The sequence below is a fragment of the Lynx canadensis genome, chromosome D3, assembly GCF_007474595.2.
Source record: "Lynx canadensis isolate LIC74 chromosome D3, mLynCan4.pri.v2, whole genome shotgun sequence".
In the NCBI taxonomy this organism is placed as follows: domain Eukaryota; kingdom Metazoa; phylum Chordata; class Mammalia; order Carnivora; family Felidae; genus Lynx; species Lynx canadensis.
Window position 1 is genome coordinate 18776214 of NC_044314.2, and position 27054 is coordinate 18803267.

A 27054-nucleotide genomic window follows, 5' to 3' on the forward strand; every position below is an offset into this window, starting at 1 on the left:
TCTTTGCCAAGGAAGGAGGAAATTAAATTAATGGCAATAGCCACATTTGTTTTTAAATGCAAATGACTAAAATGTGAGCCTCTTTTAGATTAACATCCCCAAATAAAACTGCGTCTTAACTGCACTGACATCTGTCATTCAAACAGATGTCAACTCATAAACCTGACAAAGGACAAGTTGTTTATGCAAGTTTGTGATGTGACAGATGTTTATCAGTCACAGCTCTAAGCAGTCACCCTTGATTATAAGATATTTAGCAATTTTTTTGTTAAACTGGAAAAATTCACAAGAGAATACACAAATAAAAATTATAGCCCTATTAAAATTCCAATGAATAGTTTCATGAAACTAGTATTGTTTGCTCTAATTTGAAGTTATATGTTGGTATAAAAATTCCCATTGACAAATGGGCTAAACCAACTTCTTAGAAGTTTTATTTGAAAGAATTCTTTCAAAGAAATGAACATTATTACAGAGCATAAATCACCTAAAATTAATCCTTTCTGTTCATACTTTCTTCTTTTATTTATAATTTTACAAGAAAGAGTAAGAAAGATGCAAGGAGTAATATATTCATATTTAACATTTGTAGAGGTTCAGTCTATTTCAGATTTCAATAAAACTGCATATTTGGGTGGTTATTTTTTATGCCATAGACATTGCTGGATATGGTGGACAGTTTCTTAAGGAGTAATTAGACGCAAATTAAAAGCTTCTTTGATGTCTGTATAACTGGCCAGTGAGGGAATCACGTCCCAAAATGTGTGCTGACAGGATGTGCCCTAACCCTCTGAAATGAGGCCCAGCAGGACCCTGTCCAGGGTCTGACTCATATGGCACCAGCATTGTCCCCAACAGTGGGTTAGGGACTAGTTGGTTGGGAGAGGCAGATGGTTTCATTTGTTCTATGTTTTCACTGTTCACTAAAGTTTAGGTGAATACTGGCCAGAGATAAGAGGAAAGTACTGTTAGTGCACCTGTTGCTTTTATTTCAGAAACAACCAACTCAAGTTGGATGAGAGAAAGAATCTGCTAAGTTCAGCTTTAGTGGGTCAATAAAACGTAGGCTATCTGACTACTTTGTAAATGACAACACAAAGCTTTCCATTAGTCTTCATGTTTTTTCTTTAAAATTAAACTCATCAAGCTTTAAAAATATACTTCATATTTAAAGAAAACATTCTCAGCAAGTATATAGATTTATAAATATGTAAGCTCCTTTACATATTCCAGGAATCATATGCAGTCAACTGCAAATACTTAAATATTAAAAAGAAAAAAAATATTAATACCAAAGGGTTGGATTCTTTCCTTCCTATCCCAAACCAAGTTTTCTTCAAGTGTTATCTTACTATAGCACATGAAAAATCTTATGCCTATCTGATTTACTCTTTTATGCTAACTTTTTAAAAAATACAGTAACATTAAGACCTAAGTTTTAAATCGAGCAATCAAGCATTTACACATTTTTATAAATACCCCATCAATAAATATGTCATTAAAATCAGCATATGCAAAGTCAGAAATATAATCTTTTACATACTGTTTATATACACACACACACACACGTTATATATATACATATGTATACGTATACATATATATACACACAGTGTATATATACAAGAGAGGCGCCCCTCTCTTGGAGTATTCTTAAGAATGAGATGGAGAAATCTGAGTTAGGTGACACCACAAAAAGGCTGGCTTATATTGAGTTAAGAAACTGGGGGTGCCTGGGTGGCTCAGGTGATTAAATGTCCAACTTCGGCTCAGGTCATGATCTCTCAGTTCTTGAGTTTGAGCCCCGCATCGGGCTCTGTGTTGACAGCTCAGAGCCTGGAGCCTTGAGCCTGCTTGGGCTTCTGTGTCCCCCTCTTTCTCTGCCCCTCCCCCACTCACACATGCGCACATGCACGTGTGCTCTCTCAAAAATCAACATTTCACGGGGCGCCTGGGTGGCGCAGTCTGTTAAGCGTCCGACTTCGGCCAGGTCACGATCTCGCGGTCCGTGAGTTCGAGCCCCGCGTCGGGCTCTGGGCTGATGGCTCAGAGCCTGGAGCCTGTTTCAGATTCTGTGTCTCCCTCTCTCTCTGCCCCTCCCCCGTTCATGCTCTGTCTCTCTCTGTCCCAAAAATAAATAAATGTTGAAAAAAAAATTAAAAAAAAAAAATCAACATTTCAAAAAATTTTTTTTAAAAATAAAAGAAACTGAACCTACATAGTAATGTCAGGGCTGGGGACGAGGTGGAATTGCTCCTAGCCACGTGCTGTAGGAGTCTCACGGGGGCCTGGTCCAAAATTATCTAGTTCATATGACAACACAGAAGGCATGTTCATCACATTCATGAAGGATATAAAGCTGGACTAATAACTAATCCACTGGACAGCAAAGATTCTTGGTCTGGATGATGGCTGAAGCCAAGAGGATACAAATGAAAAAGGATAAATATCAATTCCCGTTTTTACATGGGGAAGACTTGAATTAACAGCACTTTATGTAAAAATAGAGTTTAGGTGATTTCATATTTAGCAGAGGTAAAAAATGTGGATGCTTTCTAAAGAAAACCAACGGATTTTAGAATTGCAGTACCCAGATAAAGGAAAACAACAGTCCCACAATACTTGTACCGATCTGCTAGTGGTCGGGTGGTCTATTCTAGGTCTAAGGAATATAACTGATAAACTAGATTCAGTACAGATGATTGGAAGAAGGAAGGGTCTAAAAATTATATGAGAAGTTGTTGAAGGACAAAGAAAGGACATGGGAGGAGAAGTTCTTTCCCACACATATACACGAACAAAATGAGAAAAATATGGAAGGAATGACAGTGTGAGCAGTGAGTCCCACAACTGCAAAGGTGTGTGTGGTAGGAGCATCTGAAGGCCCCCCCACCCCCACATGGCTCACACCCCTGTATCATCCCCTCCCCTTGAGTGTGGGTGGGATCTGGGACTTGCTTCTAACCAATAGAATACAGCGAAGTAATGGGATGACACGCCCATTACTGGGTTACGTTGTATGGCACTCTCACAATTAGGTGACAATAGCACGCACAGACAAATTCACCTGGTGACTTTAAAAAGGCAAGCTGCTGTGATGGGAAATGCCCACAGAGAGGGCCATGTGGCAGGGAACTGCGGACAGCTTCTAGAAACTGAGGACCCTAGCCCTACACCTGCAAGGAACTGAATTCTGCCAAAAGGCAGTGAGATTGGAAGAGGACCTCAAGCCTCAGATGAGACCCAGCCCTGGCCAGCACCTAGACTGCAGCCTGGTGAGACCCAGAGCAGCAGATATAGCTAAACTGTGTCTGGACTCCCTGACCCTTGGAAACTGAGATTATTTTAAACCACAGTATTTGTGGTAATTTATCATGTAGCAATAGAAAGGCAATACAGTGTACAAAGCAGAGGCTGGATAACCTTTATGATCAGTGATGTAGTATGAGGCATTCCTTGCACCGGGTAAAAGACTGGTCTAGAATCTAGCTACCAGATTATAAATTAGGTCTTTCCCACTCTATGAAAATGGAGCAAAAATGGGGGAGGGCACATTTTTATACGGCACATGAAGGACACTAATATCTCTACACTGAATTCATAATAAAGCACTCAGAACAACATGAATCATTTTACCTCAACTGATATTTGTAAATGTAAGCATTCTTTTTATTGAAATGCTTTAATATTAGGTAACAATGAACTTATTTTAATTATAAACCTAGGGAGCTTTAAATAACCAGAATGCCTTAAATAAATTTAAATACCATTCTAAGAAAGGCAGCTTAGACTATTCAATTTAGTGCTTCGTTATTCTGTTTGCATCTATTGAGCGGCACCTGCACTACCGTGGTTCAGGCCCTCAGCAGCTGGCTCCCGGATCCACTGCAACACTGTCCTTACTGGTCTCCCCGCCCTCGTTAAGGGCATACCCCCACCTGCCCCAGCATTGACCTCCAATATATTCAGCACCTATAGCCACAGTGCTTTGACTAATGGAAAATCAGATTACACCTTTACCTGGCTTAAAACTCTTCAATGGTTCCTAATTATCCCCTGAACAAGGATAAAGCAGCTCAGCATGACATACAAAGCCTTTTATCATCTAGCCTCCCCTTGAGTCAGTCCTTTATGAAATCCCTTTAGTCTCTGGTCAGTCCCGGCCCTGCTCCCCACTCTACACATTCACGGTGAACGACTGACACTTACTCCAAAATGCTATAGCACCTCTGGCTCTCTCCCTCCCAAGCCCTGACTCCAGCTCGGAAAATCTCCCTGCCCATGCTTTATGCCTGTCTATAATTCAAGTTCAAAAATGCTCAATTAGGGCACCTGAGTGCCCAACTCTTGATTTCAGCTCAGGTCGTGATCTCATGGTCTTGAGATCAAGCCCTGTGTCAGGCTCTGTGCCTGCTGAAGACTCTCTGTCTCTCTCTCTCTCTCTCCCCCCACCTCTATCCCTCCCCCACTCATGCATGTATGCACTCTCTCTCAAAAGAAGAAAAAAAAAGATGCTTAAGAGTGTGTCATGAACCCTTCACAGGGATTCTGCCAGGCCCGTCTGGCTAAACTAAAGACCACGCTTCTGCAGGCACAGACACCTGCCAGATACGCCATGGATTGCAAACAGTAAACACCACTATCTGCACACTTAATAGTAAAACGTGTGCTTTGACATCAATCCAGGCCCTTTGAAAGATCACGTTCACTGGAATGTGTAAAGACTTCCACGTGACTGCATATGAGCAAGTCCAACATACACGTTAGTATCACAAGCATCAAAGACACAAGGTCCTTACCCAGAGGTGATGAGGTGGACATACACTGGCATGGATGTTCATTGTCTGCTGAATCTTGGGCTGCATTGCTGGGGTTTTCTTTCTAGACTATTTTTATTTTTCGGAAGTTCTCTTCCCTATCCCTAAGTTAGTCAATAAATTCATTTCTCACCTCATGAGAAAATAAGGAGTGAAGCATTAGCGAAGATACTTGCGCAAGTGATGACAAGTCAAACCAAATTCTACAAAATCCAAATTTATGAGAAATAGCTTCCCGTGAACAGCAGAATGACTCATTTCATTGTGTGCTGTATGCAGTGAAACCCACAGAAGAGTATAAATGTCATTTTATGATGAATTATATACCTCTTACCCCAAAACATCAAAATTATTTTAGGTAATGGATGGTAACAAAATTAATACAACTGAAACGCTGTGATAAAATTCAAGTGTGTGGGAAGGCTCAGGGCACCTGGAGGGATTCTCATTTTTTTCTTCTAAGTGCTCCCAAATCGTATTTAAAAATCCACTGCAGATTTTTGGTGTATCTGAATAAATAGTACACTAAACTATTCAGATTCGCTTAGATTTAGGTTTTTAAAATAAAGACTTTTGTCTGCAGATTATTATTCTCATTCTTCAAGTTTTCTTTTTCAAAATGAACCAAGAGTGATTCTGTCATCACTGCAGCCAGTTTTCATAACCCTTGGATGCAACGGACTAGATCATAAGGCGAAACTAATGAAATATGTAGGTTTCCTTCACTCCTATACTCACATCGGCTGAGCGTTTTTAATGTTTCTCCCTCTTTCGGTTTTATACCCTCTCACACGCTGCTGGAACTCTATCTCCTTTGTCTTCTCTGGAACAGCGAGGGAACAGGATGGGAAGGAGGGTGGGCAGAAACAGACACCTGATTATTTCCAGCTCATCCCTGCTTGAACCCAGGGCTTTACTTTCTGTCATCCTAGCAAAGGGCTGATCGAGCACAGGAGTCAGGGCGGGTACTGAAGTCCCATCCCACACCACGGGCCCTGGGGCTGATGGTGTGGTCTGGTCTTTCAGCCCTGTATCCCACAATCCTAACGCTCAAGCTGCCAACCTTTCTCGGCCCTTTTGTTTCCCCACCACTCCAGAGAGAGTATCTAACAACCTTGGGCGTTTTGGGGGCATCCCCAAACTCACACAGTAGTCTAAAACCCTCAAAATACCTGGCCAAGTCTCCCTACCCCTACTATCATCTTCCATTATGTGCTTCCTCATTCTATTTTTTTTAGAAATTTAGGGGCGCCTGGGTGGCGCAGTCGGTTAAGCGTCCGACTTCGGCCAGGTCACGATCTCGCGGTCCGTGAGTTCGAGCCCCGCGTCGGGCTCTGGGCTGATGGCTCAGAGCCTGGAGCCTGTTTCCGATTCTGTGTCTCCCTCTCTCTCTGCCCCTCCCCCGTTCATGCTCTGTCCCAAAAATAAATAAAAAACGTTGAAAAAAAGGACAGAGAGAGACAGAGCATGAACGGGGGAGGGGCAGAGAGAGAGGGAGACACAGAATCGGAAACAGGCTCCAGGCTCCGAGCCATCAGCCCAGAGCCCGACGCGGGGCTCGAACTCACGGACCGCGAGATCGTGACCTGGCCGAAGTCGGACGCTTAACAGACTGCGCCACCCAGGCGCCCCTAGAAATTTAATACTTTTAAATTTAGTTTTTATATTATGAAACTACGCACTGTTTAAAGAGTCAAACAGTCCTACAAGTTAGGACAAGAAAGTAGCAGTCCCTCAACCCCACCCCCACTGTCCACTCTGCACAAACCACTACTGTTGGCTCTCTTAGAAAATCCTATATTAAAAAAAAAAAAAAAAAAAAAAAGAAGAAGAAGAAAGAAAGAAAGAAAGAAAGAAAGAAAGAAAGAAAGAAAAGAAGAGAAAAGAAAATCCCATATTGCTATTTTCTAATTTGTTGAGTTTTAGGCTTATCTTTAAGCTTACAATTCCCCACTGCGGTCAATGCTGGGATCTCCCTCACATATACACAGCTTACTGGTACACATCACACATACGCCCTCATTCACTCACACACGCCCCCCACATTCATGCACACAACCTGCCTTCTTTCTTTGCTTATTAGATCAGAGTTCTTATTAAACTGTAATATAATCAACATCTGTATTTTCATTATGATGTGCATGCTATCCACAGCTATTCTAGCTCAACCATGTGATTTATCAAGCAGGGTAAGTTTTTCACTACTACCTATTTTTCCCTCATGGGGTAGTTAATAATTATCTTTTGTTGTTGTTGTCTTACTTTACTCCCTGACTTGGTGTAACACACCTGTTCCTCCAGTTCCTGATAAAAGAGAAAGGGAGTCACATTTGTTTGAGCTGAAAATGTCTTTATTCTACTCTCACACTGAGTTTAGATTTTAGTGTGGTATACCTTATTCTATCTTTCAAAATATGCTATAAAAACTGAGCTAATGAGTAAGCATCCTTTGCAAGTCTGAGAGCTGCAGTAAATGTTTCTCCTTCTTCCTTGGCAAGACTACTAATGATAGTACGATGGAGGTTTTCTTTTATCTTTTGATTTTATCATCTTTTAAATATGCTTTCTGAAGTCTAGCAGCATCTCTCAACTAAATGGCTGTATCAGTCTTCAGACAGCTTTTTTATGTCACTGTCTCCTTCCCACTCTGCATTGGTCCCTACTGGCTAAAGGCAGATGTAAATATGCAAATTAACTCTTCCTCAGCTACTCTAAGTACAAATAAATATTTTCCTTTGGGGCGCCTGGGTGGCTCAGTTGGTTAAGCATCTGACTTCGGCTCAGGTCATGATCTCACGGTTCGTGAGTTCGAGCCTTGCGTCAGGCTCTGTGCTGACAGCTTACAGCCTGGAGCCTGCTTCAGATTCCGTGGCTCTCTCTCTGCCCCTCCCTTGCTCATGCTCTGTCTCTCTCTCGCTCTCAAAAATAAACAAACATTAAAAAAATATCTTTCCTTAAGACTGTCCTTTCTATTTCATCAAATGAATCACTCTTCCTTGTAAGATTCAATTCAGAAAATAAATGTGGTAAATATAAGCCTATATAAAAGCATTTAAGAAATTAGAATAATTCATCAATATTTCCTGAGCCAGTGTTTAGAAATTTCTGAAAACTTGCATGCAAGTTTGGATGTAGCTTTTTCTCTATATATAAAGTATAAAATTGTCTAGTAAATTGATATCCCTGGGAGTAATGACCAACTACATAGAATAATCATTAAGTCATCTAAAAGAACTGATTTATAAATGATTTGTAAGTTGGTTACAACTCTTATTCTATTTACTAAAAACAAATCCCTAGGAATGATGGCTGTGACAATGAGGGGTCAGGAAGCAAGGAAGGGGGCACACAGATTTCTCAAGCACTTAATACAATGTGCCAGTTCCTCTGCTAAGAAGGTCCCATGCATTATCTCATTTAAACCTCATATCAACCCTACTATCCCCATATTTCAGGTGAAAAAACAGGGGCGTTGCACAGTCAAGTAACTTGCACAGCCACAGAGTGAATAAGTGGGGAAGCTGAGACTTGAACACAGTGAGGTACTAGATCCTATGCTGCAACCATATTAATTCCAAAATATTCTAAATATATACTTACTGTTGCAGACAAGCTTGTCATCTAGTTGATTTGGCTCTGTTTCATTTTGTTTTTGTTTCCACGAAACCTATAGATCCTCTCTTAGACAAACATGAGATGTTCAGTTTTCCATCATGGTAACATGGGTTTATTAAACCTTCATGATTTTTTTAATTTTAATTATTTGTAATGCTTATTTTTTAGTATGAAATTTATTGTCAAATTGGTTTCCATACAACACCCAGTGCTCATCCCAACAGGTGTCCTCCTCAATGGCCAACACCCGCCCACCCCTCTCTCCCACCCCTCATCAACCCTCAGTTTATTCTCAGTTTTTAAGAGTCTCTCATGGTTTGGCTCTGTCCCTCTCTTTTTTTTTTTCTTTCCCCTCCCCCATGGTCTTCTGTTAAGTTTCTCAGGATCCACATAAGAGTGTAATGTTTATTTTTGAGAGAGAGAGAAAAAGAGAGAGAGGGAGAAACGGAGCATGAGCAGGGAAGGGGCAGAGAGAGAGGCAGAGACAGAATCTGAAGTAGGCTCCAGGCTCTGAGCTGTCAGCACAGAGCCCAATGCGGGGCTCAAACTCACGAACCATGAGCTCATGACCTGAGCCGAAGTTGGACGCTTAACCAACTGAGCCACCCAGGTACCCCAAACCTTCATGATTAATAGCTCTTCAAGTAAAAATTTCCCAGCGAACAAGAAACACAGCCAATCATCAGTCTTGCGCTCTGGAGCATGAACTTCATTCTACGCTCAGTGTCTAGTAAGTGGCTCAATACCTAGCTGGTGCTCAAAAACACCAGCCAGGCTATTCTCAGCCTCTCTCAAAGTCTTCATTTCAGTATCTAAATTAATAGTCTGTCCTCCTCTGCCATGATTGCAGGCTTACCTCATATGTAAATCCTACCTTTAACTCCTCCCCTGTGCCTGGAATTCTCCAATCTAAAGTCTATCATATGTGCAAGTATATGTGCAACTATGCTGAACACACAGCCTCTCTCTCTAATTAGATCATCAGCTTCTCAACGAGCTGTTTGCTTTACCACATCTTCCCTATAATGTGACAGAAAAATACAAGGTGGATAAATACAAGGGTAGCTGGTTCGGTTTCCCGGAATCCTTTTAAATTAGGTTTACTCCATTTAATCCACGTATCTGTATTTAGGAGACACAGTTTTGTCTTAAGATGAAATATTCTAACTTGATTTTTATCCTACCTATGACAGAGGACTCCTCTTTCTATACATCACGAGAGGAGAAATTCATACAGGTTCATAACTGTCTTCACCTCAAATACTTCTGTTTATGATGAAAAATTTCAAATGAAGAGTAAAAGACCTTAGGCTTCAAAATTTTAATCCAAGAAATTATGGGGAAACTCAAGGATGCTAGTCAATTTAATTATCCATTTGTGTGTTAAAAATGATTATAAAGTATCAGGAAGAAGAATCGTTCCAAACCCCACATCCGTTTTAAAACCTGTTTTTCCCCTTTAACATGGTTTGCACAGTAAAAGTAATCATTCACAGGTATGACATCAAGTCTGTGAATTATGAGACATTGTTGTCATTACTTTTGTGAATTACAACTTTTGGTCATATGGGTTTGATATCAATTATAAGGGCAATTCATGTAATATACAGAAATATAATAGTGTGCCACAATCTAATGCAATTCATTCTTATCTGTGAGGTATTATTACACTGCTCACAAAGGCCAAATGTTAAGTTCATCCTGAAGGTTATTCACTCACATGGAAAATGTTGTTTTTTTTAAAAAACAAAACAAAACAAAACAAAAAAACCAGTTCCCACATTCTTATCCAACTAAGTATTTCTGCTTTTTCCTATTTAGTCTAAATTTATCAAAGAGAATATAGAATATTAAATCTTAAAATCAAATCTTAAGCTTCTGTGATCTCATACTGTACATGTGCTGATATATTAATGTGTGTGGTTTCATATAAAGGTAAAATAATTCTTACTTTGTCTAGAAAATATATAAAATTGTCTTCCTATACTAATTATGCTTATTTTTTAAGAAAATAGGAAATTTTTTCTTCACATATTAAGTATTTCCTTGCATCACATAAGATATTAAACTTGATCAAAAATTAAAATAGAGGTATCTATATCTCATAAAGAGAAACTGATGTGTCATAATAAATACATGTGTTTCTTTTATTTTCTTAAGAGATATTTTTAAGATGTTATTTTTAAGTAATCCCTACAACTTGGGGCTCAAACTCACAACCCCAAGATCGAGTCGCACACTTTTCTGACTGAGCCAACCAGGTGCCCCTAAGACTTTTTTTTTAATGACTTTGATTTGAATAAATTACTTAAAAAATTTTTTTTTAATGTTTATTTGTTTCTGAGAGAGAGAGAGAGAGAGAGAGAGAGAGAGAGAGAGAGAGAGGGAGAGAGAGAGAGAAACAGATCATGAACAGGGGAGGGGCAGAGAGAGAGAGAGAGGGAGACACAGAATCTGAAACAGGCTCCAGGCTGTAAGCTGTCAGCACAGATCCTGACGTGGGGCTTGAACTCACGAACGGCGAGATCATGACCTGAGCCAAAGTTGGACCCTCAACCAACTGAGCCACCCAGGCGTCCCTGAATAAATAGTTCTATTCAAAAGCATAAGATCTAGAAGAAAACAGACTGGATTCAAATCCTAATTCTGCCATTTCCTATCTGTGGGCTTTATGTAGAAAGTTACTTAACCATTCTGTGCCTCACTGTCCTCTCTTGTGAAATGGAATTGATCATGAAAATTTATTACAATTACTTGTGAGGATTAAAAAGAGCCTAGAGCATAGCCTGACACATATTAGGTACTCAATAAATGCTAGTGGGTTATGATTGTTATTACTTTAAATTCCTTTTTTTAAAAGTAATTTTTTTTTTAAGTAATCTCTCTACCGGGGCGCCTGGGTGGCTCAGTCGGTTAAGCGTCCAACTTCGGCTCAGGTCATGATCTCACAGTTCGTGGGTTCAAGCCCCAACACTGGGCTCTGTGCCGACAGCTCAGAGCCTGGAGCCTGCTTCCGGTTCTGTATCTCTCTCTCTCTCTCTCTCTGTCTCTCTCTCTCTCTCTCTCTACCCCTCACCTACTCACACTCTGTCTCTGTCTCTTGAAAATAAATAAATGTTAAAAAAAATATATAAGTAATCTCTCTACCCAACACGGGGCCCAAACTTACAATCACAAGATCAAGAATCATGTGCTCTACTGACTGAGCCAGCCAGGTGCCCCAGTCCCTGATTTTTAAATGTGTTCTTTTAGATGAATTTGCTCAGATGGTGTTGATTACTGTTTATTTGACCAACCCCTTGCAAAAATATTATATGCAAAGAGGAAATACCACACACACACACACACACACACACACACACACACAGTGCTATTTTTATCACTATAAAAGATTCAGTGCCAATGCGACAGCTGATTAAAGTAATTTGTTATAGCTCCTCTGATTCTTTATGATACTTTATGTGGTGAAATGTTTAATATCTACTATCTTAGCAAACTTCAAGTATACAAAACATAATTCTTTTAAATGCACAATCACATCTTTGGCCAAAATACATCGATACTCTGTAGATTTCCCATTTTTAAAAGTCTAAAAATTTTAAAGAGAAACTAGACATTCAGATGGCACTTGTTAGCCATCTTTTGTCCTTGCTCTTGCCTCTTTTCCTTTGGCACTTTTTCTTAGGCAAGTCACCCCAGGCCAAGCCTTTAAATAGAGGCTTGGGCACATTAAATCTTGAACACATTAAAATTTCAATGGGCAATAAAAGGCAAGTTTCCTTAGTGCTAAGTGCCTGACTGCAGACACCCAGAGGAACGCCACGAAACGTACGTACCCCGTCACACACAACATGATTCCACACTCTACTTCCTCAGTGGCATGTGTTCAAACGTCTGGCCTCCGGGAAAATTCTGCATTTCTCTCCTTCCTGTGAGCATCTCCCCACACAACATACAAGCCACCTTGCTTCTCCTGCAGTGGGCCACCAAGCCCCAGAGGGATCTCTTGGACAACGGTTCACCGATACCCCTGGCTCCAAGAAGTCCACCAGAGATTCTGGTTTTTTTGACAGAGATGAGCCCAGAAATGAGGCAGAACAGCTCCCGGGGCAACAGGAGAGATCAGCACAGAGGGAAGAAAAGCAGGACCACAGAGAGAGCAACCAAAACGGTTACAAGAAACCAGCGCCATCATACAAAAGCACGTCTCCAGCCCCGGTCAGTGAAGACCACGGAGGGGGCTCCCCAGAGCTGTCAGAATCTGCTTCTCTGACTGTGCACCTCACTATGGCGCATCCCACCTTCCACCCCTCATTGAGACTGAAGTTACAAAACACATTTTCCAAGGCATTTCTTCATATCTTTTCTCATTTAAATGCAACGAATCACATCCTCTTCCTAATTTTGAAGACAGGTTGTTTTCCAAGAGAAAAAGGTAAACTTTTAAATGGGAATAACAGAGATAATTATGTTCTTAGATCTGTTCCAAGTCTCATTTTCAAAATATCAGGAGACAGTTTATCTAGAAATGAGCCTGTATTCCCTCACTAATCCGTTACAAATGCTTTTGAGTCATTAAACACCCATTAAGAAGAAGGGGGGAGGTTAAGGAGATACACACATACTACATAATAGGAAAGACGTAGTAAATATATGTAAGTAAATTGCTGGTCTGTAAGGAACACTATTTGAAACAGTGTTGTGACACCAAGTATAGTATCTACACCTTCTAAGCATAGAGCCAGAGGCCTTATAATCAGTAAACTAGAATAAGACTTTTATACTGCACCTTTTCCCTTTTTCATTCTTCAACTTATAATTCACAGTCTAAAAAAAAAACTGTACCAGATCTATGAGAATTGTAAGTCATTTGTTCTAAATTGTTATCCCTGCCCTGGTTTTTGACTTCAGAATGTTAGCTACTACAAAATATGAATTTAGTATAAAAAGGTCTTTGGATAATTATAAATTAATATACAGTAGGTATCTACAGGACATTCAGGCAGGAAGACATATTAATCTGATGTCCAGAAGAAAAGTCTAGGTTGGAGATACAGATTTGAGAGTTATTAGCTTAATGTAAGTGGTAGTTAAAAACAAAGAAACGGGAAAGTCAATCACCCAGAGGGAAGTATGAGGAAAGGAAGTGAATGACTACAAGCCATAATTTGGACTGTATTTTAATATTCCTATCAGAAACTCTCAAATACTACATTTATAAATACTCTACTCTGCTCCCTATCAACATACAACTAAAGCCAAGTGTTAAACGCTAAACAAAATTTTAATTCACATTTTCTTCCCCTTGATTAAAAGTACAGAAATGTAAATTACTTGGAGCCATGTATTTCACCCAGAAATCCACACTTTTTGATGACTTCAAAAAGCTAGGCAGAACAGTAAACATTTCATTTTACATGTATGCAATAAAATATTTAGTAATAAATACTTATATTTACAGTCTTACATTACAGTAGTACTAAATGATTTAAAGAACAGATTTAAAAAGAACATTTAAAGAATATGTGATGATTTTACTGTTTATTTATTTTTGAGAGAGAGACAGAGTGTGAGGAGGGGAGGGGCAGAAAGAGAGAGGGAGGCACAGAAACCAAAGAGCAGGCTCCAGGCTGCGAACTGTCAGCACACAGCCCAACATGGGGCTCAAACCCACAGACCACGAAATCATGACCTGAGCTGAAGTCAGACGCTTAACTGACTGAGCCACCCAGACGCCCCTGTGATGATTTTTTTTCTAAAGGAGATAATCTCTTGGTCCAAATTTAGAATAACAAGTTTGTATTTTAAATAAAATATCCAGCAATTATCAGGCTTATGTCTGATATCAAAAGCAGTAAAGGCAAACTGACATCTCACATTTGAAAAGAAAAAGATGCCAAAGTTCAAGAATTTAAGAATATTAGGCAGTGTGGGATTGTATTTAAAACCACACATAAGCTTTGGAGTCAGACAGGACTTCTTTTAAGTCCCAGATCTATCACTTTAAGGACGGGACCCTTTAAAAGTGAACTCTCTGAGCTTGTTTCCTTATCTATCTATCTGCAAAAATATCAGTATCCATTTCAAAGAAATGGGAGAGTCAAGTGTAAAGGGCTGGGTACATAGTTGATTGTTTGTCAATGGATGTTACTTTCAATTGCTCATACCCTTCCCTAGTCTTTCTTTTTTCCATCGCATTTCTCTCTTTCTCTCTTTTTTTCTTTTAAATTAACTTTACATTTTACAAGAAATACAACAAATACAGCCAACACACCTATCAGAATCCACATTTCATTGCTGCTTTTGTTGCAAGCAGCTGAATCTGTCAACTGTCCCACTGATCTACCATCATGTGGTTTCTTTTTGACAATGTCAGTGACTTCTGACCCTTTACCACTGTTATATGGTCAGTGTGTCCACGCTGTATTGAACAAGGGGCAGGACACTGCAGTATGACCCTCAGAAGACTTTAGTGACTTTCTTAAAGGAATCCATTGCAGGTTTGTAAATGGAGTCTTTCAAAATTCTTTTTAACTGCAATTAGGGGTAGGATGTATTAAAATGCAACATTTAGGGGACATATAGCTGCATCCTCACTCAGAATGTCATCCTTTATCAGGATGAAAAGTATATAGAGATAATTAACTACCTTAAAAAAAGATTGTAACTTATCTAAATTTTTTCTGTTAGTCAGTTTTTAGTGAGATTTACTCTATTAATTAGGACCTATTTAATGCTGTAAGGAAAAAAATACATTATTTACAGATATTGACTATATACCTAAATAAACATTTAAATTATAATACTAAAAATAAAAGTATCCTGTACAAATAAAAGCAAACACACCAAGTATCCAGTAATATTAGTGTGGCACTGAAATTATAATCTAGAAACAATCAATGGCATTCTTTTTCACTGTAAAGAAAATGTCACTGTTGTTGTTAAAACAGAGTTTAATATACAGAATATTGCAAAACCTGAAGTAATCCCAATGAAAAAGAAAGTACATTTTCCCATGCATGCTGCACTGTAATATAAAAAAATTACATGAAGTAGGTTTTAATTTTTTTTCTACATAAAAACAGTATCAATCTGTGAAAATGGCTAATACAGCTTTGATGTGTAATTGAAAACATTTGGTTACAGGAAAGAAGCTGACGAACCTTAAGACAGAATGTAAGTAAAACCGAACGTGTGGGTTGACCAAGGCAAAGTGGCGTTACTTTGTAGAGCCGATCAATAGATATTAGCTTTAAAAAGAAAGATACGGAAAGAAGCTGCCGCATATTTTTTAAATGACAGGGTGAAGGTTTAAACTGTCTCAATCAAGACTCAATTTTTTCTTTCCAGTTTTTCCAGCTGTTCTCTTCCAGTTAAGGCTCTTCATTTCAAATAAATTTAATTAGTTCCAATTGATCATAGCTAACACTTATAAAGCTTTATCCATGCTTCTTTACTTTTATAAGGCAAGCGCTAACAAAGACTGCTAGGCTCAGATCAGTGTCCTAAGACAACATTCATAGGTCATTCTTTCTCACCCAAGAGAAAAATTGCAAACGTAATTGTTCTACCTATAGCAAAGCACTAAATTATACTTCCTATTTAACTGGTCAGTTGTTTAATTAAGTTAATTGAAGAATTAAGTCACAGATTGCTACAAATATAGTATTAACATAACAATGTGTATCAGCCTAACTAGAGCTCCCAAACAAGAATTCATTCCAAGTACACGCAAGTAGGTCCGCCTTGATATACTTTCTATTTATTTTGTGAAAAGATACAATAGAGCAATTCAATTTAAGTAACCAAAAAAACTCCCTGATTTTTCAAAGTCACTGGCTAAACTGGCCAGATTTCCCTTTTGTAGTACTTGTCCTCTACGATGGTGCTCATCCCAAAATAAGATTCTTGTGCCTGAAACAGGTTTCTCTCAACATGTCTACCATATTTTTCATAACGTAATTTATATAGAATTCTAGTCAATAAAAGAAATAGGGTTTTCTTCTTAACCCTCACAAAAATCTATACCACATCTTAATCAAGTCACACAATTCAAAGGTAACCTAAACGATCTACAGGCTGCAACATGCTAGTTGCTCTGACAACACATGAAGGAAGCCTTTTCTAGTTATTTAAATTCTTTGAACATTCTTGCCCCTGGTACCCACGGCATGAAGTGAATAAGTCAACTGATAAAAGCCATTCATCACATATGTTTAACTTAACTTCTTACAGATTAAAATACAGTTTAAATAGCATTAACTGACTCTCCAAGCTAGATTTTCATTTTTAAGCTTCTTTATACAAATAAAAGAATAGCCATGTGCTATTTGCTGTCTCATGATGATGGTGGTACGTAATTTAAAATTTCAGTGTACTGATTTAATAATGCTCACCTGAGTGCTCAAAAATTAAGCTTTTTTTTCCCAGAGTACGAATTAAGTTATTCTATTACAAAGGCAACTTCTTTTCTTCTATGCATTAAACCACTACTTTTTATAGACTAGAGGGCCTTTAAAATTAACAGAGAATTAAAACGTACCTATAACACTTTAAAAAGCAATGATAACTGAATAAAGAACTAATTTAAAAAAATCTGGGGGCACCTGGGTGGCTCAGTTGGTTAAGCATCTGACTTCGGCTCAGGTCATGATCTCACAGTTTGTGAGTTCGAGCCCTGCATGGGGCTCCACGCTTGCAGTGTGTGGAGTCTGCTTGGGATTCTCTCTCTCTCTCTGCCCCTCCCCAACTTGCCCTTTCTTTCTCTCTCGCCAAGTAAATAAATAAACTTAAAAGAAATGTTTAAAAAAAAATCTGCAGGTGCAATCATCTCCTCTAGTCGCGACCAAAACAAAATCCGTAATTGTGCAATGCTAAATGACTTTCAGAAAAGTTGGGAATTTCTGAAATCATTTATATTTACATTTAAGTTGAAATGTTTTCAATCAATGAACTGACACATTCAAAGGATTAAAATGTAGCAGGTCACGGCCACAAGCATTTTTACTGAAAACCAGATGCGCCTCAATTTAGTCAACTACTTATTTGCAGCAGTAGCACAAGGCTCCAGGTTGTTGATTACATGCTTTGTAAATTTTCAAGGGAGATTATTAGGCTCTCTCAACTTCATTCCAGGGACAAAATTTTAAAGGCATTCAGGTCGTAACAGTAAAGAACCTACCACACAGAGCTTTAAGAGCTAAAAACCTCCCTCCATTTTTTTTTTTTTTAAGTTTCTTTAGTTTTTGCTGAAAGTTTTACTGATGTTTTCCGGGCATGCTTCTTTCAAATTATTGATTGCTATTTTTTTTTTTTTTAATGTGTATTCATTTTTGAAAGACAGAGGGAGACAGAGTGTGAGTGAGGGAGGGGCAGAGAGAGGGAGGGAGACACAGAATCTGAAGCAGGCTCCAGGCTCTGAGCTGTCAGCACAGAGTCCGACGCGGGGCTCAAACTCACAAACCGTGAGACCATGACCTGAGTGGAAGTTGACACTCGGCCAACTGAGCCACCCAGGCGCCCCTCAAATTACTGATTACTATTAAGTTACTACTTGTTGCTTCACAATAATTTTGGATTTCTATGGTCAGATTTTTTTTTTTTAATTTTTTTTTTCAACGTTTATTTATTTTTGGGACAGAGAGAGACAGAGCATGAACGGGGGAGGGGCAGAGAGAGAGGGAGACACAGAATTGGAAACAGGCTCCAGGCTCCGAGCCATCAGCCCAGAGCCTGACGCGGGGCTCGAACTCCCAGACCGCGAGATCGTGACCTGGCTGAAGTCGGACGCTTAACCGACTGCGCCACCCAGGCGTCCCATATGGTCAGATTTTACATAATAACCATCTATACAAAAATCAAAAGTTTATCATTCTCAATACCAATAAAAATATTTATAGTAGGTTGTTTTTAATTCTCTGTACATTAAAGAAATTGAGCTGAATGCATTTGGAGATCCAGTAACTGAAACTGACTTAAGTCTATAAAAAGATAGGCTGAACATGTATAAACATAAAACACAGAATATGGAACGATACGTGGTATATAGTTTTCCTAAATTTTACTTTATTCCTTTAGTTATATAATAAATAATATAGGTAAGATTATTCAATATCTAAACGATGTAAATAACTTTAAAAAGCAGCATCGACTTCTATAATATAGGTACAAAGAATATCTATTAAGTTTCCTTATACAGCCTACATTGCTGTTACAACTTTGGTATTCTTCAGTTTACCCTATAATTGCAAAACCTTTCATAAGGTGTATTCCTCTACACGTGTCAAGGCTTTAGTAATGATCCCAGCCTCTGAATTAGAAGGTCTCCAGGAAATCAAATGCACAGCCAGCAAGTTCATTGTTACAGCAACAATGAGCAAACCGAGACCAAATAAACACTTCTGCTTCTTTCCACTTCAAGATCAAAAGGACACTAAAGAGTCTCATAAAACTAAACATTCCATCAATACAAGTTTCCCTCTTTTCCATCAACATATTTAATCCCATTACAAATAATCTAAAAGCACATTCCAATACTGGATAAAGCTCATCCAGGTTATGTGAAAGATGTCCCTGCTCACCGGTTGTGATGTCATCATCTGCAAGGTCGTGCTCTTCTTCCTGGACTTTGGCTTCTGGCCCCAGGGCATCAGGAGCAGTGCCGATAGTCTGCATGGCTTCTGCTGAGACTCCAGCTACAACAAATGGAATCACAAGGGCTAGTTTTAAAAACTAAAAGAAAGGTGCACCCAAACTCTTAAAGCTTTTTAATTTACCTACTAGATACAAATGCAATACATTAAAACACACACACACACACACACACACACACACACACACTAAATTCACCACAATTAGGAAGAGTCACAAATTAATGAACAAAATATTCACATGTGCTCTATTTCTTTGTACGCATATATGTACACAGGTACAAACTACACTGACTCAACTCAGTTCTGGGAAAAACAGAAAAAGGATGCTTCAATAAATTACATTTTTACTTGATTCCTTCCAACATTTTTACTACAGTTATTTTAGGTGATCTAGACGTAATTATGCTGCAAAGAGGGGGGGAAAAAACCCTAAAAGTGAAGGACCAGTTTAAAAGTTTACTTCTTTTTAATATTAGTTTGCTTACAATTTGGGGGCTAGAAGGCCGAAATGCGGACAAGCGCTCTGGGTCTATGTAAGACACCTGAAATGCACCACCTCAAAGTGGACACTATCACTGTCTATGGAGGAAGTAGACAGGAGATCTGATAATTAGCACACTGAAAAAACCTAACAGAAGCAGACGGACGAACTAGATCCGGGGCCAGAAGCTTCCATTCTGTAAATTACCTGAGAAACTTGCCAGCTGAGGCAAATGTCTTTTCCTCATAAGCTGTTTTTCCACTTTTGAAGATATATTTTGTTGCCAGTTTGCATATACTACGTTATTTCTAATTTGGCAATGGATAGTAGGGTATCTCAGTATTTTTCATATGGTTATTCAACGGGTATTACTAAATCATGAAATACAAAAATTTCACCACTGGAAGTTACTTCAGGAATTGAACCTTTTTTTTTTTTTCCTTTTTTTTTAAAAGGAATTGAGCCTTCTAATCAATCTTTTAAATAAGCACTTCAAGAACTACATCCATTGTATCCATCAAAATATTTTAAAAATCAAAGCTCTAAATATTCAAGGGCTTCTTTTTTTTTCCTCCAACGTATATTAACTTAAACGTTTCTGCGTGAAATTCAGTCCGGCTGCCTCAGGTTTACCAAAGTCACCAAGAGACGGAAATCTTAGTCTTTAAGCACCTGAATGATCCAGAGCTAAATCTACCAGGACACATTTCCAAGGCCTAATGACTTCAGTTTGGGGAAGAGGACACACCACGTTAGAACCACCACTTTGCTCAAAACTGCTCTGATACAAAAATAAAGGGTCAATCAGTGGTCCCTGATGAATGTCAAACGACAAAGCCATTCTTCTGTGGTATTTTGTTGTTGGGCTTTCAAGATAAGATTCTAAAATAAAGGAGGAAGATTACCAAAAATATACTGTGAAGTTAATTACTTAATAATGGCTTTCAGTAAAATAACCACAGAGGGGAGGAAATAAGGTAAATGCCACATTTCTAAAGATTTATTGCTTAAACACAAAATCAAAGATGCCCTATTAAATCAAAATGCAAATCTCTGAAAACTCTGTCTCATTTCTTAATAGTTGATAATTTTTGAAAATGATAGAGAAATAGGGAAAAGATATTAAGGAACAGTTGAAAAAAATTTTTTAATGTTTGTTTATTTTTGAAAGAGAGAGAGAGAGAGAGAGACAGCCTGAGCAGGGGAGGGTTACAGAGAGAGAGGGAGACACAGAATCCAGAGAAGGCTCCAGGCTCCGAGCCATCAGCACAGAGCCTGATGTGGGGCTCGAACTCACAATCCATCAGATCATGACCTGAGCCGAAGTTGGATGCCTAACCGACTGAGCCACCCAGACGCCCCAAGGAACAGTTTAGATAGTAACAATCTTTTTTAGTATTTTCCTTTCCTATAAAATTGAAGGATTCAATAAAAATGAAGCTATTATTTGTAGTAACAGGTTTATAAATCCATTTAAATTTATCTCATTTAATCAGAGAGGTTAAGTAATTGCTCACTATAATACAGCTACTAAATTCCAGAACCAGTATGGACACATAGGTCTTTGATTTCAAACCCCAATATCCTTTTTCCATGAAGTTCTTACAGGGACTGAGTTCCTCAGGGCAGGGTGAGAAGTATGTACACAGAATATCACAACATAACCATGAAAAATCATGGAATCACACAATACTGAGTAACAACACTGTCAAGCCCTCCATGAAGTTCTTGTGCTGCGCCTGGTAACTACTCAACTGTGGGGCATTCAATTCCTTGAGACAGAGCTTAAAGAGCAAACATGTAGATCTCAAACCAACCAAGGCTGAAAGACTAAGAGGTAGCTATGCTGAAACTGGTTCTTTGATTAATGCTTTTTCCCAAAGTTATAAAATCGTTTCTCTCTCGATAGAAAAAAAAAAGAAAATGTAAAAAAAGAAAAAAGAAAACTATAGATCAGTATCGCTGATAGTCTCAAAAGTCCTAAACAAAATGTAAGGAAATAGAATTCAACAACATACACAAGGAATTATACACCATGACCAATGGAGTTTTAGTTCCAGAATGCAAGTCTAGTTCTATATTCAAACACCAATCAACATAACCCCAAATAGTAACAGGCTAAAGAAGAAAAAAGCATATGATCATAGCTGTCATTTGACAAAATTCAACATCAATCCATGATTTAAAAAAACAATAATAAAACTCCCAGAAAAATGGGAACAGAGATAAACTTCTTCACTTAATAAAGAGCATCTGCTAAAAATCTATAGTTAATATTGTACTTAATGGTGAAGAACGGAATGCTTTCCTCCTGTGATCAGGAACGAAGCAAAGATATCCACACTCACCACTCATATAACATAGCATTAAAAGTTCTAGCCAGTGTAATAAAGCAAGAAAAGAACATGGATACATTTGGAGTGGATGAAGTAAACTGTCCCTATCTGAGGGTACAATGATTGTCCACATAGAAAATCCAAAGGAATCTATAAAAAACTGAGTGAGTTCAGTAAGGCTACAGAATACAAGGAAAAAAAAAAACTGATCAACTGTATTTTTATATGCTAGCAATGAAACTAAATTTAAAAAAAATGCTACTAACAATGGTTCAAAAAGCTGAAATACTTAGATGTAAATCTAAAAGAAACATATACAACAGGAATTGTAGGCTGAAAGCTACAAAATCCTGACCCCCCCCCCCCGCAAAAAAAATCAAAGATGTAAATAAATGAAATGGAGAGACATACCATGTTCATGTCCTGGAATATTCAACACAGTAAAGATGTTAATTCTCCATAAATTGATATATAGGTTTAATGCAATTCGGGTCAAAATCTCGGCACAATTTTTTTGTAGATACAGACAAAATTATTCTAAAATTAAATGGAAAGACACAGGAACTAGAATAGCTAGAAGAACTCTGGGGGGAAAAAAAGGAAAAGGTAGGGGAAAAAAAGTCTATTCCATTTCCAGACTTATTATATAAATTTATTAAAACTATGTGGTTTTCGGTTAATGGAACAAAACAGAGGACCAAGAAAAAAGATGCAAACAAACATGCACAACCGATTTTTGACAGAGGTGCAAGCAATTCAAGGGGGGAAAGTAATCTCGTCAACAGGTGGGCTATTACAACTGGACGTCCATAGGCAAAAATACGAACCTTGACCTAAGGCCCACACCGTATACAAAAATTAACTAAAACTGATCATGGACTTAAACGTAGAACATAAAATTATAACCTTTTAGAAAAAAAGAGAAAATCCTGGAGATCGAAGGCTAGAGATGACACCAAAAGCACAGTCCATAAAAGAAAAAAATAGCGGACATAGACTTCAACAAAATTCAACACTTTTGCTCTGCAAAAGACCCCATTAAGAGGATAAAAAAACAAACTAAAGACTGGGACAAAAGATTCACAAATCACATACCCAACAAGGGACTAGTGCTTAACCTATGTAAGGAACTATGTATTTATTAACTTTTAAAGATTTTTTTTTTTAAGTAGTCTCCATACCCAATGGGCTCAAACTCACAACCCTGAGATTAAGACTCACATGCTCTATGGACTGAACCAGCAAGGTGCCCCTCTGTAAGAAACCCTGAAAACTCTACAGCAAACAGTCTGGCAGTTCGTCAAAAGGTTAAACAGAATTATCATATAAACCCAGCAACTGTACTCCCAGGGAATGAAAACCTATATCCACACTGACTTGTACATGAATGTTCGCAGCAGCATTATTCATAAAAGCCAAAGGGTGCAAACAATGTGAATTGTCCATCAACTGAATATATGAATATGTCACAATTTATCACATAATAAATTCGTATATTCACACAATGGAGTATTAAACAGCAATAGAGAGAAATGAAGTATTAAGTAAAAGAAACCAGTCATGACACACCACATGTTGTATGATTCCATTTACATGAAACGTTCCAATTAGGCAAATCTATACACATAAAGTACAGTTGTGGTCACTTAGGGCTACGAGACCTGGGGAAAATGGGGAATGATACTATGGATGCACAGTTTCTTTTGGGGTGATGAAAATGTTCAGAAATTGCGGTGAGGGTTGTGCAACTTTGAATACACTAAAAACCGCTGAAATGTAAACTTTCAGGGGTGAATTTAATGGCATGTGAATGATACTCGATAAAGTTATTTTTAAAAGTTTGCCTTCTAACGTTTCGGATGGACCACAGCATCCAGACTACTCCTGGGTACTCTCTTGACACCTTTTCTACTAGGCAGCTGAAGAAAAAAGAGGGGGGAAGAGCCACATAAAACATTTATGAGTAAGAAAAAATGTGCCATGAATATTATGTTTACGAAAGCAATAATGTTCCATTTTTCATTTTATTTTTTAAAAAAATTTTTTTTTTCAACGTTTATTTATTTTTGGGACAGAGAGAGACAGAGCATGAACGGGGGAGGGGCAGAGAGAGAGGGAGACACAGAATCGGAAACAGGCCCCAGGCTCCGAGCCATCAGCCCAGAGCCCGACGCGGGGCTCGAACTCACGGACCGCGAGATCGTGACCTGGCTGAAGTCGGACGCTTAACCGACTGCGCCACCCAGGTGCCCCCCATTTTTCATTTTAAAAAAAAACAAATCACATTATTGATTTTGACCATTTGTGTAACTCATTCTGTTGGTCCTCACAGTCAAAATATCTGGGTTATTTTGGTACCAATCAATAAAAAGATACTGGTTTGATCACTTCAAAATTACACATATACTTTACTTTCTAAAGATAAGTTTTTAACTATCCTAATTTCAGTCAAACTGGACATGGGGTTGGCAACAAAATACCTAAGATTCCTAACTTGTGTTGAGAGATCTCAGGGGAAGAGATATGGGGAATGGGAAAGACCACATTACTGCCATCAACTCTCAAGTCCAAATGCTACAGATCGTTAAAAACTAATTTTAACAGTTCACTTTGAGGAAACAATAGAACCTCTTCCTTTTGAACTTTTGGACCATACAGTCTGGCACAAGACGAGTAAAACTATTATTTAATCCCTCCAAGCATGGTAATCATTATCTGTAAGAGAAGGAATAACATTAAAACAATTCCCAGCCACATCTTGGCTGTTTCTTATCTCCACAGTATTTAATTACGTGTTATATTACCATCTTACGTTTGCAGGCCAACATTACAGCAGATATTCTGTAAAAGGCCAAACTATTCTGTAAAAGGCCAAAAAAAGGATCTAAATCGAGCCAGTGGCTGCTGGACGCTAGGGGTGTGGACAAGACGACTAACTGTAAACTGGTATTAGTAAAGATTTCAGAGTAATGAAAATAATCTATATGCTGTTTGTGGAAGTGGGGACAGGACTATCCACATTTGCTAAAAACCCAAAGAAGGGTAAAATTACCAGAAAAGGGTGAATTTTACTACGTATAAATCATACCTCAATAAATCTAACTTAAAAAAGAAACAGATACAATAGAAGGTATTACATCACTGTCACTAAAGAGAACTGAGGATTATGCCAGAACACAATGCTGTTTTCCATGAAACAGAAAGACTGGAGAAAATTGTTTTACTTTCTTTTTGGTATAAAAAAACTAACCATTTTCAAGCATAAAAGTCACTATCCACTCTCAATAAGATGATGAAATATTCCTGACAAATATGAAGAAAAGTCCACTTAGAAGATAGTTATATGAGGGTGCCTGGGTGGCTCAATCGGTTAAGTGTCTCATCTTCATTTTGGCTCAGGTCATAATCTCACAGTTCGTGAGTTCAAGCCCTGCTTCAAGCTCTTCACTGATAGCACGGACCCTGCTTGAGAGTCTCTTTGTCCCTCCCCCCCGCTTGCACGTGCACGCACACACACACACACACACACACGTGCAAGCTCTCTAAAAATAAATTTAAAAAGAAAAGAAAAGAAAACACTTATCTGGAAGCCTCAGTTTCTTGTATATTCTTTTAAGTTTATTTATTTTGAGAGAGAGAGAGAGAGAGCACACACGTGGGGGAGGCAGAGGTGAAGAGAGAGAAGGACAGAATCCCAAGCAGGCTCTGTGCTGTTAGCACAGAGCCCGACACAGAGCTCGATCCCATAAACCATGGGATCATGACCCGAGCAGAAATCAAGAGTCAGATGCTTAACCAACTGAGCCACCCAGGCACCTCTCTTGCATATTGATAATAAAGATAACAAAGGTTGTTCACTAGTTATATGGTGGTACTTTGCTATTTTCTTACACACTTGATGTAAGCAAACTTATTTCTCAAACGGCACCATAAAGTCTAAGACTTAGTTACTTTCTGAGTATCCCCAAAATACTTGGCAATAATGAACATTTCATAAATACACCTTGTATGGGGCGCCTGGATGGCTCAGTAGGTTAAGCAACCAACTCTTTTTTTTTTTTAATTTTTTTTTTCAACGTTTATATATTTTTGGGACAGAGAGAGACAGAGCATGAACGGGGGAGGGGCAGAGAGAGAGGGAGACACAGAATCAGAAACAGGCTCCAGGCTCCGAGCCATCAGCCCAGAGCCTGACGCGGGGCTCGAACTCACGGACCGCGAGATCGTGACCTGGCTGAAGTCGGACGCTTAACCGACTGCGCCACCCAGGCGCCCCTAAGCAACCAACTCTTGATTTCGGCTCGGGTCATGATCCCACAGTTGGGATCAAACCCCACACTGGGTTCTGTGCTGATAGCACGGAGTCTGCTTGGGACTCTCTCCTTCTCTCACTCTGCCCCTCCCCTGCTCACGTCCTCTCTCTCTCAAAATAAACTTAAAAAAAAAAAAAATCTTGAATAGAACTGAATACTTTCAATCCCATAATACAAATTTGTTATTTAAATATACCAAGAAAACAGGAGTTTTCTCAGGTTTTTAAATATACCAAGAAAAGCAAGCATTGGGGAAAGATATACAACAAAAAGGTACAGTAAAGAGATGATAATGAGGTATAGAGATAGTATTAAAAAGGAGATACAAAAAAGAGAAAGACACAAGATACTTAATACACCAGTTAGTTCCCAAATCCAGATTTCACAAAATAAAAAGAAAAAAAATGAATGTATATTATGCCAGACAATAGGTGTCTATAAATTGGTTCTATACTGCGAATCAGGAGGAAAACAAGGGAAAAAATGGGATGGAACAGGAAACAGGTCTGAGTAAGTTTGGACACGCAGCGAAAGGGGGAGGGTGGGCTGTGGCTCGCAGCAGTAAGAAAGAGAGGGCAGGAGGACGATTAGGAGCTCTCCATGGCATCTGGATTCTAAACACTGAGATCACCATTCATTGTGAGATTATGCACAAACACACACACTTGTCTCATTGTACACAATGTTTTAAACACTTTAGAAAAACAATTTTTTTAATGTAAATATGGGATATAGTTTTCAAAGTCAATGGAATAAAACAGCACTTGCCTCTCCACTCCACATCAGCAAAATCAGGTACATTATTTTAAAATTTATTTTTCAAAAGCTTCAAATTACCTT

At 38.5% G+C, this 27054-nt stretch overlaps 1 protein-coding gene across 3 annotated transcripts in view; it reads right to left on the reverse strand.

Annotated features, from left to right (window-relative positions):
- WDR7 (WD repeat domain 7) overlaps positions 1–27054 on the reverse strand; it is a 361817-nt gene that overhangs the window by 182280 nt on the left and 152483 nt on the right. For all 3 annotated transcript variants that reach the window (XM_030292358.2, XM_030292360.2, XM_030292357.2), the window contains one exon: positions 19013–19126. In XM_030292358.2, coding sequence (XP_030148218.1) covers positions 19013–19126 — 114 coding nt within the window. The remainder of the gene's footprint in view (positions 1–19012; positions 19127–27054) is intronic.